The sequence below is a fragment of the Triplophysa rosa genome, linkage group LG8 (genome assembly GCF_024868665.1).
Source record: "Triplophysa rosa linkage group LG8, Trosa_1v2, whole genome shotgun sequence".
Taxonomy (NCBI): Eukaryota; Metazoa; Chordata; class Actinopteri; order Cypriniformes; family Nemacheilidae; genus Triplophysa; species Triplophysa rosa.
This window is the reverse complement of record NC_079897.1, coordinates 14259150-14273396: the sequence shown is the minus strand read 5'-3', so window position 1 is coordinate 14273396 and position 14247 is coordinate 14259150. Positions and strand designations below refer to the sequence as shown.

Sequence of the window (14247 nt, the reverse complement as noted above, 5' to 3'; positions counted from 1 at the left end):
CGCACGAATGTTCAAATAATCGATCCGCAATAACTATTTGAATATTAAAAATGCTATTCGCAAATTCATAAGAATAAAACTGCCTCACCACAAGATTAAGTTACCGCTACAGAAGACCTTAGAGTTGTCACGTTTTATTTAACGCTTCTTCACTTCATCTGTAATGATTTTATAATATACAGAAAATATAAAAAATAATTTGTATGTGTTCCTAAATCTTTGTTCACTCAGATCGTTTAAATATTTTAAGTTTACACACCGGATGCCCGGATCACGTTTTATGCTTGGCTCACATCACCATATTAAAATGTTTCAAAACTGGTGAGCCACAGAATTTGTTAACATTCCTTACATTAGGTATGAAAATGCCAACGTAATATTTAAGGATTAACAATAATTCATTTATTACCATAACTTGTTTGGGGCGGTTGTTCTTAGTAAATTCATATTCGTTCGTTAACAATGTATTAAGTAATGCTAATATGAACAACTTGAAACATGAAAATGTACATTTCACTGCAACTAATGTTAATGAATTTTGTGTCTGTTGAATTTAAACAAAATCAAACCTCAGGAGTGACAGTGTCAACCAACAGAATGATAAGAAGTAAAGGTTATTAAAGTCCCAGTGAAATTAAAAATGACAATTCTTGTTTTTTTTTATGAAATTTTGCAGCATTCATAGTAAATAGCTTATCAAGGTGGGTCATTTTCTTTTTAAAATTCACCTACCCTTATAATCTTCAGTTAAAATCTGAAAATGCACTGCTGCCCTGAAATGACGTAAATTAGACTGCTTAGCCGGAGCATCCATTAACTCCTCCCCTTCAAATGTCAGTCTGCTGCCAGTTTCATTTCAAAATCAATGCAACAGCTGTTTTTACACATCCAATCAATTCGCAGTGAAAAACGCAAGCCACACCCACTAATTTTCTCCTTTGAAATTCCTTTTCACTCGGAAATGTGTCAGAATACGGAAGTAAAAACGATCACAACTTCCGGTTCACGGGGACTTTAAAAATCAAGGTCATCACATTAAAAAAAAACATTTTTTTACTTTTCCTAAATACATGCACAAATATTACTGTTGTGTTGCTTAAAGGAACAATACGGCATTTTTAGGAGGATTTATTGACAGAAATGCAATATAATATACAAAACTATTTCTTCAGAGGTGTATAAAGACCTTACATAATGAACCATTAAGTTTGTAATACCTTAGAATAAGCTGTTTATATCTACATATACAGAGCGGCCCTACATACATTGAATTCACCGCCATGTTTTGTACAGCAGCCCTAAAGGACAAACAACTCTACAACCCCCGTTTCCTCTTCCTCTCCGCTGCGGTATCGTGGTGAAACGGATCGCGAGAAGATCCGTGATCCGTACGGATCGTGCTCTCCGGTGCGGAACGCATGTGACCCATGGATTAACTGAAAGTTTATTCATCATTGAGTAAAAGAGAAAAACGCGCTCTCGCTCGCTCTCTCCAGTATCTGGACGAGCACAATATTAAAGCGGTTCCAGATGAAAAATGACGCTCAAAACTGCTCCGTCACACAGCTAACATTACAACAACAACATCTTGGTATGTTACTCACATACTGATCCGAATCAATGCAACCTCCTCGGGGGTGATTTTTAGACGATCTTTCTCTCAAACGTCTCTCTTCTGGAAAGTATATCCATAGTGAGTATCTCTGCTAAAAAGCCTTACCGCGGGTCCTAACGCGTCTCTGCTGGATAGTCTTTATAATATTAACACAGGTCCTTGCTCCTGCCTGACTTTTATCCTTCTTTTTAAACGTAAAATCCGCAAACCTTTTATTTTATGTAATACATAAGTTATAGCTCTTTCTACAGTCTTTCTAATGCCCGCAAAATCTCTTCCCTGCGTCAACATGAGAACGACATCTTTTTGTTCTGTGGTGGCCACCGTCGTGTTTGGACTGAGCGATTCATGGCAAATCTATAATACAACGCTAGTGGCCGCTGTTAATTAAGAACTGCGCCTTTAAAAGTGAATATGAACTTTATTTGATGTATTTAAGGTCTGTCTGTTTTTTTGCAAATAAATGCAAATAGAAACAATGTTTTTATTCGAAATTTGGGAGAAATATTGTTAGTAGTTCATGGAATGAAACAAAATAGTGAAACAAAATATTTTTACCAAAACACATACCTGCACAAAACTGAAAATAATTTTGATATGGACTCCTAATTTTTTTCTGTGGCTATATTCTTCCATTAATGCTCTTAAGAAGCTATAAAATACATACATGTATCTCAGAGGACAAAGTAATAACAATCGATGCTAATGACCATTTTCATAGGTTAAAGTCCCCGTGAACCAGAAGTTGCGATCGTTTTTACTTCTGTATTTTGACGCATTTCCGAGTGAAATGGAATTTAGAATGAGAAAAATAGTGGGCGTGTCTTTAGTCTTTCTCTGCAATTTGATTGGATGTACAGTCCTGCTCACCATTATTGGCACCCTTGGTAAATATGAGCAAAGAAGGCTGTAAAAATAAATCTGCATTGTTTCTCCTTTTTTTCTAAAAATCTACAAAATTCCAACATTTCATTGAAGGAAAACAATTTGAAGTGGGGGGAATATCACATTGAGAAAAAAAAAAATTCTTCCATATATGTTGGCCACAATTATTGGCACCCTTGATTTAATTCACCCCGCAACCTTAATTTATAAGTGTTTTCTTTTCAAGCTGATGAGGTTTGAGAATACATTGAGTCATCGGAGTCCATTCCTCCATAAAGAATTTCTCCAGATCCTTCAAATGTTGGTCCTCCCTCTTCTTCAGTTCATATCACTCATTTTCTATAGGGTTCAGATCAGGGAACTGGGATGGCTATGGCAGGATCTTGATGTTGTGTTCAGTGACTCATTTTTTATTGATGTTGATGTTTATTTTGAACCAATGTGCTGATGGACGATCTAACCACGACCCATTATAATATTTCTAGCAGAGCAAGTCAGGTTTTGATTTTTTTATTTGTTGGTATTTGATATAAAACATGATGACGTGTATCTGAACAAAATGTCCAGAACCTCTGGTATAAAAATAGGTTCACAACAATGAAGATATGGTGACATATTTAACTGTGGACATAGGGCATTCTTTTATCCCTGTGTGCACCAAACCTATCTTGTGTTATTGCTGCCAAAAAAACTCTTTTTCATTTCATATGGCCATAGACCCCAGTCCTGGTTGAAGTTCCAGTATGGCAGATTAATATGGTGCAGTTTATTTTTGCATAAGAGCAGAAGATTTGTTTCTTGAACAGTGTCCCAAACAACTTGTGGTGATGGAGGTGCAGTTTTCCTTTATTTTTATTAAATGCTTTCTGACCCCAAAATTCAACTGATTACTGCAATTTTCCATCTGTGCTCTTTGAAGAGTCTTTGGCCACTCAAATTCTTCTCCTAGTTGTGCATTGAGACAATATAGACACACATCCTGTTTCAAGCTGATTTTCAACATTTCCAGTCCATTAAAACTTCTTGATCATTGCATGCCTAATATTTATTCTCCTGTGCAACAAGAAGTCATAACTGGACAATGTCATGTTTCTAGTCACATTGGTGTGCTAAGAAAATGTAAATATCAATGGGAATATACTTGGGAGGTATTTTACTAGGGGTAATTATACCAATAATTGTGGCCAGGGTGTATTAGAGAAAAAAAATTCTCAATGTGATATGCCCCCTACTTCAAATTTTTACTTTAATGAAATGTTGGAATATTGTATATTTTTAAATAATGTAGAATTATTTTCACAGCCGCCTTTGCTCATATTTACCAAGTGTGCCAATAATGGTGAGCAGGACTGTAGGGGTGTGCGATATTATCGTAAATCTTGTTTTAACGATGTGCTAAGTCATGTCACGCGTTTTTTAAGCTCCACTAAAAACAGCACTCAGTGTTCACAAATACTTTGGTCAAGCACTGCACATGCACGTTCACAGAGCAGCTCTATTTCTGCTCTCAAATGGAGCAGAGGTGCTCAGCGCGCGATCACACAGTGGACAGCGTCAGGTGATGTGATGTTACCCGAGGAGTTAATTAGTGTTTTCCTGATGAAAACTGACAGTTCAGAAGATAAAATCCATATAGATTTAGAAGGCTCAATGCAAAGCTCTGATGTGGGAGCAATAAGGCTTAAATCCAAATGAGAGCATGCGTGAACGAGCCGTTCGACTTTGTTTAAAAACAGTTCCAAAGAAAAGAGCAATACAACTAACTTAATCTAAAACATAAGCATGCCACACAAGTTTGCTTTTGGTAGGCTATTCTTTTCTATTTCAGATTGCTTCTTGCTTGTATGCTGCACAGCTCACCAGTGATGTGTTGCGTTTCCACTTGAATGATTCCATTTAAAGACAGTTTCCTTAAAGGGTAGTTTATTCAAAATATCATAATTTCTGTTCATTCAAACATAATTTATTCTAGCATTGTTTATCTACCCTTATGTTGTTGAAAACCTATATATGACTCTTCTGTGAAACACAGAAGTTATTTTGAGAAATGTCTCAATGGTTTTGTGTCCATACAATGGAAGTCAGTGGGGTTCAGTGTTTACATTTGTTCTTTAAAATATCTTTTAAGTTCTGCACAAGTAATAGTCACTAAGGTTGACATGAGAATGTGTGAATGCTGACAGGATTTAATGAGAAAATCTTTCTCATTCTCTATTAATAATATCAACAATGAATATTCTGGTAACATGTAAGATGGAGCTAGTACAACATATTAAGATGCAAAATATCATCTGCTTATTGTTATCAGGAAATCCCAGAAAATATCTAGATATAATTTTTTGAGCCAACATCGCATATCCCCATTTTTAAATGGAACTGGTAGCAGACTGACAGTTGAAGGGGAGGAGTTTACGGATGCTCCACCCAAGCCGTCTAAGTTACATAATTTAAGACAGAGCCATTGAGAGAGTTGTGTCAATTCTGCTGACTCCAACGATTTATCACATTAAACTATTTACAACTACAACATTTCATGAAAAAATAGGCATTCTACTTTTTAATTTCAGTGGGACTTTAACAGCCACTTTACTCAGATATATTGTACTGACTTATTGAGCACCAGGGCGAAAAAAGTCAGGTGTAGGTAAACTTTTGGATAGGGTGACCATAGTAAATTATTTAATTCTTCATGCTACATTTTTATCTCTTTTTCATTTAGTTATGCCTTTCAGAAGCTATTAAACATATATACGTTTTCATTTTCAGAGGTTTACATCAACCTGACTTTTAATGCATCATGTTGCCTTGAGTATCAGGGAATGTTTGTAACACCGCGTCTACACCGGACGCGACCGGCGCGACACGACATAAGACATTAGAAACGCATTAGAACCCATTATAATTTTACATTTTTTCCACACTGGATGCAATGGGACAAACCCATTAAGAACAAGCAGGTTGTCATGTCCACGCCGGTCACATCCGGTGTAAGTTTTGTAATAGTTGTGTATGAGTTCATCATCATTTAGTCACTGCTGGACAGGGGTCAAATATGCAGAAGATGCTGAATAAGCAAAGATCGTGGAGGATTTTCTAAAGGCTAGTGAATGTGAAATGGCTCTGGACTAACAAGAAACTATTTAACAACAATCACAAAACAAAAACTGTCATTGATTGCCTACAACACACAGTATTAGGAATCAGGTGTATGTAAACTTTCGAGCTGGTTAATTTTATAAATTTATGTAAAATAACTTCAGGGCACTCAACATTAAAAAGATAAATAAAAATGTATCAAACAAATTTAAACATTTTCTTTATTTTGCTAGGTGTATATAAACTCGACCACAACTGTATATATGCACAAGTGGGTTTGTGGGCCTATTGTAGGATACCTGGTTCATACACAATGTATTATTCTGCAAGGATATAGACCACTTCGCGAGATGTAAATACTGGTCCAGCAGCACTTCCACTTTCATTTTTTTAAATATATATATTTTTAATCTTACTAATATAAATAAATCTATCTGAACAAATGTCTTCAAGATTTAGTTATATATGCAAGATAAAAAAAACGAATAACATTTTTTACCGTAAGGACTTCTAGGCCAGTCTTTACATCTTGCAAAGTGGTCTATAGAAAATCTTTAAACATTTAGATTCGGTTAAGAATGTTCTGTTGGTTGTATTCGGTTCAAACACTTGTGCAGTGTTAAAAAAACTAAAACAGTAAGTTGTTCTGGACCAGCGTTGTTTACGTCTTCCAAAGTGGTCTATAGAACTGCATATGCATATCTTATATGCATAACTGTTAATGCTTCAATACAAGAAAACTTTAATGTTTTGTAACTTTTTCTTCTATTGAGCAACTCTTATTTCAAATTCATAATAAAAAACACAGAACAAATACAGGATCCAAAGACGTACAACTTTATTTATTTGTAAACAACAAAACATAAAAAACCTGCATAGAAAATGTTTAAAGTCCACAAAAGACGAGAGAACAAGACAGCAGACCACGAAGTATTTTCTACAGTCTCATCAGCCTTATTCTCAAAATAAAACATGACGGTTCTGTTGCTTTGGTTGAGGGGGTGACAGATGGAGGGCTGGCGAGTGCTGATATAAAAGTCAAAGAGAGATGGAGAGAGTCACAGGCCTCTTCAGCCATCATCCTCCCCAACCGACCCGGCATCAGAGTTGTTACTTTGATCCCGCTTTAATCGTTATATTTTAAAAAGGCAAAACCGATGCCAGGTCTGTGCTTCGGGGTGAATTCTCCCCACATCTCTTTGCTTAGCCCGTCTCACAGCCAAACACTGTGACTTTAAGAGATTAAAAATATCGTTGTATATCAAATTTCAGTGCCAGGGACACCGGGTCTAAACCTCTGTCGCCTCAATTACATTTACGAAATAAACAACTGGCCTCGGAAAGCTCTTGAAAACCAATTTCTTGAGCTTTAAGGCATTTCTGATTCATCTCAAGGCAATGAATTGTGTAGCAGCCATTACATTTGAGCACATTCACCGTAGTACACGACGCAAACCCAATTAAAGAGGAAAACGGCAAGCTGTTTTATTTACCTCCAAGGTCAAAGCTATAAAACCGAGTCAGGACTGTGTGAATATCATGAGGTTGAGACATATGCTGGTATAAATGTTACGAGTTCACCCCCTCCCTGACTGTTAACTGTTAAGTGGTATGTGGTTGAAAAAGATCACGTGGAATTCAACGACAGCATTTTCTTTCCATCATAACACACAAAAACTAACAAAGGATTCACTATCAAACTGTAGGAAAACAAATATTGAATTTTAATCAAATCTCTACAAAGCTACCTGAGTTGTTTTAATGTGTGTATACACATTTTTTCCATAAGATAATACAATCATAAAAAGGGTCTATGACCATACAATTCTGAACTGTTACATTTTCTGTTTTTTCCCCGGTAAGGAAGAGGTCATAAGCTGGAATACACCAGAAATGGTGACAAACCCGTACAATTAGTGACCAGAGGTCCAAAAACAAAACAAAACAAAAAAAACACATGAAAAAAGGATAAACAAAATAGTAGTACACAATGTTAAATTCAAAAACACAAACTGAGTTTGATAACAGCGTCTTTCTATTAAACGGAGCAAAATCTATTTTACAGACAGCAACATTATCTGGATGACATATCAGTTCTGAAAAAGTGATTCGTCTGTAGAAGCTACACTTCTGTAATGTTCTGATTTCTGTCGGAAAAAATCACTGCTCGAGTGGCTTTTACCAATACTAGATCTCGCACGAGAAGCACAACGTGTAAAACGACCGATTCCTTCACCAAATCTAACACTACCAGCACATAGACGGAGATCGGTGGTAAACAATCTGCTCATAAACTTTAATAGCACACGCATAAGAACATCTTCTTCAGGCATTTTACGTTCTTTAAAGCCATCAACAGCGTGTTGAGATACAAGAACTTTCTATGTCAGTTTTATTCATCTTTGGGCAAACGTGAAAAAGATTTTCATAAATACATCATTATACCACGGTTTAATTTGAAGGTCTTTGGCAGTTTTCCAGTACTGATTCCAAAAGCTAAAGCTAAGAAGGGCTGCGGCAAGGCATGTGAATCGATCTCAATGAGGTACCTTACTCTGTAAAGCTAAAGAGTACAATCTTAGTCAACCACTAACCCAGCAAACCTTTTTTGGTATATCATAAAAGTGGCCGTTTACCTCCTCCCCTTGACATCCATATTTTACATCCACCTGACCATTTCAGCATGCAAAAATATACATTTAAACGTTCCCTCTTTAAGAGAGCAGGGATAATAGATTGAATGCGATAGTAATACTGTAAGACAGAGCAGATCTGTGTTTAGGTGGAAGCAGCACATCTTTCATTCTTTATTGCATAAGCTTTCCATTAATACAGGCCTTGCTGGTCTTGTGGATGTCTCTGTGTGGAACGTCTGTCATCGAACGTCTTTGTTCATTTTAATAATGCGTTTATAAACAAAACTATATAATTACCACGTCTCTTTAAAATCCAACATAAATAACCCCATGATCTACAACCAATATATTTTTATAACAACAATGTCATATATTTAAGAATAAAGATTCGCAGAATCACAGGGTGATCTGCATAATAAATGAGAACGAAACGCTACTGTGACTATCAGAATTTTTTGGCACACGTCCATTCCCTATAAATTACCCTTTGGCAAGATATTCGATTAAGATTTTAAGCATCACAAAAAGGCACGGCTAACTACAAGCAAGCACATTAATACTTATCATTGGACCGAATGGACACAGGACAGCTGCAGCCAATAGTAACAAGGCCAAGACGAAACATTACGATTACTTGCAAACAGGTCATCAAAGGTTCCTGCTGAATTTGAATGTTCAGTCATCTAACTGTGTAAAACTGAAACATTAGCACATGAATGTGTATGTTTAATAGGACTACATTATGCGAGCGGTCATCACATGTATGAACCAAACTCAATGGCATTGGGGTGGTACAACTAGTCATTCTCAATGCCACTTCCAAAAATTCATATCACAACAGACTTTCCTGTTGGTCACAAACAGTACCATTAGATCACACCGGGCAGACTAAAATTGGGGAGGGAAGCGTGTGCTTTTGTTCAGTGCTATAAATTCTCATTTTCATTCCCCAATGCTTTGCTTCCAATTTCCCTTTAATCAATTGAGCACAGAACAAACAACACATTCAAACGGTTACTCGCAAGTCAGACACAAACGATCCAATTTTTAACCGGGCTCAATTGATTCTAAGTGTTTTCAAATGATGTTACGCTGACACTGAATGGTCTCCATGGAGATCCTTTTTCACGGCCTGCAATGCTTCCTGTGTCCATTTAAATCAATAGAACAACAAACCAAATTGTGATCTAATGCAGCTGTTTGTAATGAGACCCTAACAAAGCAAGCTCAGGTAAAAGTCTTGAGCCTGTGTGTATATATATGTCCAATTTTGAGACATCTTTAAAGAATACAATTAAAATGTAATAATAATAATATAATCAAAAACATCTTTGTGAAACTGGATTACATCCTTGTTTTCCCAACTGTATCAGTCATGTGCCTATACGGTTTTTACTTGAACAAAATCATCTGGGAGAAAAACAACAAACACGAAGATAATGGCCTACTCATTTTTACACTTTGATATTTAGTGTCTACATTCTGTTTGTATGCCCCACCCCCCAAAAATATCTCAAGATCATCTTTAAATATTAAACTTTTTCCCTCATAACACATTTTAAATAATCATGGGTATTTGTTTTTTTGCATTTGCCAGAGAAAACGTCTTGATTACATCACGAGGGATATTTGAAATGTCTACATTCTAATGATTTTCCGTCCATAACATACATTTTTGGTAATCGCTTCCAATTGCATAACATTCAAATGGACATGACCGTAAAGTGAGGTAAAAGTGTAATGAGGCTCACGAACCCAGAGGTAAAGTACGGTAAATGAGGTAAGAGGTTTAGATGAGGTACACTATAAATGTCCAATTTAAAATATACATGAGAATTCCAAAGGACATAGCAGTAGATATATCAAAACCTTATCCTAATGTTCCTGCCAAAACACGTGGCTCTTTTTTGAGAAACATTCAGGGATTTCACTTGCGTTCTGTGCACAGTAACAATCAGGTAAATTTTGTGCGAACTGTGCAAATAACCAAACATTGCTTCATTTTTTTCAATTGTCCTGTCCTCACATTCTATGAAAAAACAACATTGAGGTAGACATTTTTTTATAAAACTTCACGGACTAGGTCTCTGCACAAACGCAAGTACATTCATACATAAGCTAGATGAGGTAGGTGTAATGCAGAGAGAAAATATTTCAAGAATGCAAGAAATTCCCTGAGAAACAAAAAAGAAAAAGAACGATTTGAAGACACATACCAAGAGCAAAACCCTTTCAGCGCGCAGCAGGCGAAACCAAACAATCATTTGGTGGTAAGCCATCAGTGAGAATCATACAAAGCAAGACAGTGTCGTCTTAAGTCACCTTAATATCATTAAACTGCATTTGCTCCTGATAGATGCGCAAAACCTTCTTTTCCATTCGTCTACATCTACAGTTCTGTCTCGAAATTTAAAGGTCAGAACATGAGGATTCGGTTATTCCCAAAGTCCACAGCAACGATCATTCCATCAGGGGTAACCGCTATACCCGAGGGGCGGTCCATCTGCCCGAAGCCGCTTCCGTGAGTCCCAAACTTGCATAAAAAGTTGCCGTTGGGTTCAAACACCTGAATGCGATGGTTGCGCGAGTCAGCAACGATAATTCGATCCTCCTGGTCCACGGCTACGCCTTGCGGGCGCAAGAACTGACCGTCTCCCGTTCCCTCGGACCCGAGGAAGCGAGCCGACTGGCAGTCGGGCCTGATGACGAGCAGCCGATGATTGTTGAAATCCGTCACCACGAGATGGCCTTCCTGATTGAAGGCCACACCACGCGGCGAATCGAAATGTTTCCAGAGGGCACCCTCAAAGCCGTATTTGTTGAGGAATGTCCCATCAGGCCCGAAGAGTTGCACGCGGTGGTTGCGCGTATCTGAAACCAGGATCTTTCCCTCGGAGTTGACGGCTACATCCCACGGGTAATTGAACTGCCCGTTTTTGGTTCCCTTCTCGCCAAATTTGAGAAGAAACTGCCCATCGAAGGTGAAGATCTGGATGCGGTGATTGTCCTTATCCGCCACAATGATTCTTCTCTGGCTATCGCAGGCGACCCCCGCAGGCCGGTCGAACTGACCTGGACGAGAGCCCAAAGTGCCAAACTTGTGGTGGAACGTGCCGCACGGTTTGAAGATCTGCACTCGGTTGTTGCTTCTGTCAGCCACCACCACGTAGCCTTCCTTATCCACGCAGATGCCCCAAGGTCTACACAGTTGCCCATCCCCATCCCCCTCTCCTCCAAACGTAGCCATGGGCAAGCCAACCCCTCCGTAACTGCGACCAGACTTGACCATCACCTTGAAGGGACTTCCCTCGATGTGCTGATTACATATGAGCACTGAGAGCAAATGCTCCCCTTCGCTCTTGGGAAGATAGCTGACCGTGTACGTTCCATCTTGGTGGTCAGAAACATCGGCGCTGAAGAGATTACCATCCGGACTCATGAGCACAACAGACACGCAGTCACCGCCAGACATGCGGGGCTCACCGTCGTGATCGTACCCGACAACGGTAAAGGAAGCCAGCTTTCCCTGCAGCGCTCTTTTGAGGCCTTCGCCGTGAGCTTTTGAAGCTGTGCCGAAGGCTCCACTGCTAATGAGGCCCATAGACTTGATGGCGATCAGGAGAGCCTGATCCGGTGGAGTGAACATGATGCGATCGTCTTCCTGGGGCTGCAGGATGCAGCGAAGGGATTTGAGCTCCTGCAGTTGATTTAACATGTGCTCGCGTGCTAACAGGATGTCTATGCTCCGGCCCTCTTCTAGTACCTGTGTCACTGTGGCGATTGTGCTATCCAACTTAGTGAGATTCTGGTGTAGTTTCTCAACCTGCAGGTAAAGTGATTTAGCCTTCACCTGTCGGATCTTTTCCACCTGTGTAGGAAACCAAAAGACGTCTTTATAGAAAAACAAAAATGGTGGAGTTGGCACTACAGAAACGAAAGAATGCTTTAGTATACTACAGTCTCCAGTGTGCAATTCTAACCCGGCAAATATCTAGGGTGTAGCATTTACTGGTTATTTTTAGCATGTACTTGTGTTTGTTTACCTTCCAGAGCAGTTCACACTCACGTTCCTCTAGAGCTTTCTTATGTCGGAGAGTGATCGTCTTCACCTCTGACTGCACAACCTTGGCCTTTAGCTCCACCTGCTCAGCAATGGCCTGTGCTTTCTCGATGCTCAGCTGAAAGATTTCAAGAATCATGAATTAGACCGAATGCATACTCATCCGTTAACCATGCTAAATTAGCATTTCAGAGATTTAGCAATTCTACAGATAAATTACAGCATTAACGTTACAAGAATGAAGACGACAACAACCTACTCCAGCATTCAAAACAACTAAAATGTCTTAATTTGAAAGGATGCAGGAAAGCGCTAAGGCGTCCATTGTGATGTGTCACAAAGAAGGGATAAAGGTCAATCTCTGGTGCCCTGCCCCCTAACATCTGCTTAAACACCAGATTGGATCCGTACACAGCCCCACACTTGCCAGCTAGCATCAAAACTGTCCACCAACCCATTGGAAAGTCTTCATATAAACCAAAATCTGCCTTTCCTGAAGTTTCCTGAAACCAGGAATCTCGGTTGCTCCCATTTCATTAAGAACTATTTAAAATGTAAAGCGTTTTTTAGCCTCCATGCCTCTTCTTTCACACTTTCAATATTTTGGATTACTGATAAAACAAAATTGAATCAGTGATGGCACCTGAAACGCTCACAATGGTAGCAAAATATCAGAAGAATTGTCACATGACCTAGGGTCAAAGAGTTTCACTATTTAGGAAAACACTGTGGGAAAGAATAGTTAAGTATTAAAAAAACCTAGTCTAAGCTAAATCTATGGCTAAAAAGGTACCAGCACCATAAACATGACGTACAACAAAAGTACAACTGTTAAAGTCATAGACACTCAACACGAATGTAACCGTTATAAATGTTCAATTTATGAACACATCCATCATGGGAATTCACTACTTTTCACTGTAAATATCCATCCTAGCATTAAAATCTTTTATAAAAAAAGTTATAAAAACTTTTATGTATAATTAAGCTGTCAATCAAAGAAAGCAGGCCAATCAACAGTCAAATATGGGAACCGGGCAAACAGAAAAGGCAGCTGCAAATGACTGTCGTAAATGCAGTAAATGAGATTATACAGCGTTACAAAAACCTACACTGCCAGAGGCTCATTTATAGAGTGGGCCCTTCTCAAACAGGGTACTTTCAGAATAGAGATTATGGCCCCGGGCCTTCAGCATTGTTCAAACTCTGGGTGTGCTTTCAGACCCATAAATGTTTAGAGGCTTCTTATTTAACACCATCCAGTAACAGGATTAGAGACATATTGGGACACGCAGCCAATCAAATGCATTAAAGCACAGGTCGGCATCATTCAGTTGATGTGACAGGGCAGAACATGATGGAGCGTTAGGAGCGGTTCAGACAACTAATGGGTAAACACATCGCCTGTGTATAACATATTCATATAACATATACTTCATTTTAAAATATGCTTTTTAAAACGCGTTGTTTATTTCAAAGTTGTCGTCTCTTTTTACGGGCATTCCTGAGTGATCGATTCGTTTGAGTCGATTCTTTTGAAAGCATTAATTGAACAATGGGCAAAACCACTTGAATAGGCTAATGAATCAGTTCAAATGATTTGTTCAGTTCGCAGCACGATCTGAATCATCTGAAGCAGGATTACTCATTCCTCGTAGCTCGAAACTTAAGAACAGGCAGAACACAAAGAGCGTTGGATGAAGTGGATATTAATCTATATCTATACAATCAAAACTGCAAATGTGTCATATTGTTTGCCAGCAATGATAATTGCCCGCCATATGCGCGCACCCGCGCGACCTGTTCGTCAGACACAGCAACATGCGCGTTACCTGTCAGACACAGAGACGTGGGCTTGCAGAAATATACATTTGAAGAACAGAAGGAAGAAAACTTGTTGATGGGCGTGTGGTTCACTGTTTACTGTTTGTTTACAAGTAAGAGCGTTTCACAAC

At 38.6% G+C, this 14247-nt stretch overlaps 1 protein-coding gene across 1 annotated transcript in view; it reads right to left on the bottom strand.

Moving 5' to 3' along the window:
• Positions 1-6410: 6410 nt before the first annotated feature.
• trim71 (tripartite motif containing 71, E3 ubiquitin protein ligase) overlaps positions 6411-14247 on the bottom strand; it is a 44226-nt gene continuing 36389 nt past the window's right edge. Inside the window, exons 3-4 of the mRNA XM_057339973.1 lie at positions 12276-12410; positions 6411-12100 (exon numbers count right to left, since the gene is read on the bottom strand). Coding sequence (XP_057195956.1) covers positions 10649-12100; positions 12276-12410 — 1587 coding nt within the window. The 3' untranslated portion in view covers positions 6411-10648. The remainder of the gene's footprint in view (positions 12101-12275; positions 12411-14247) is intronic.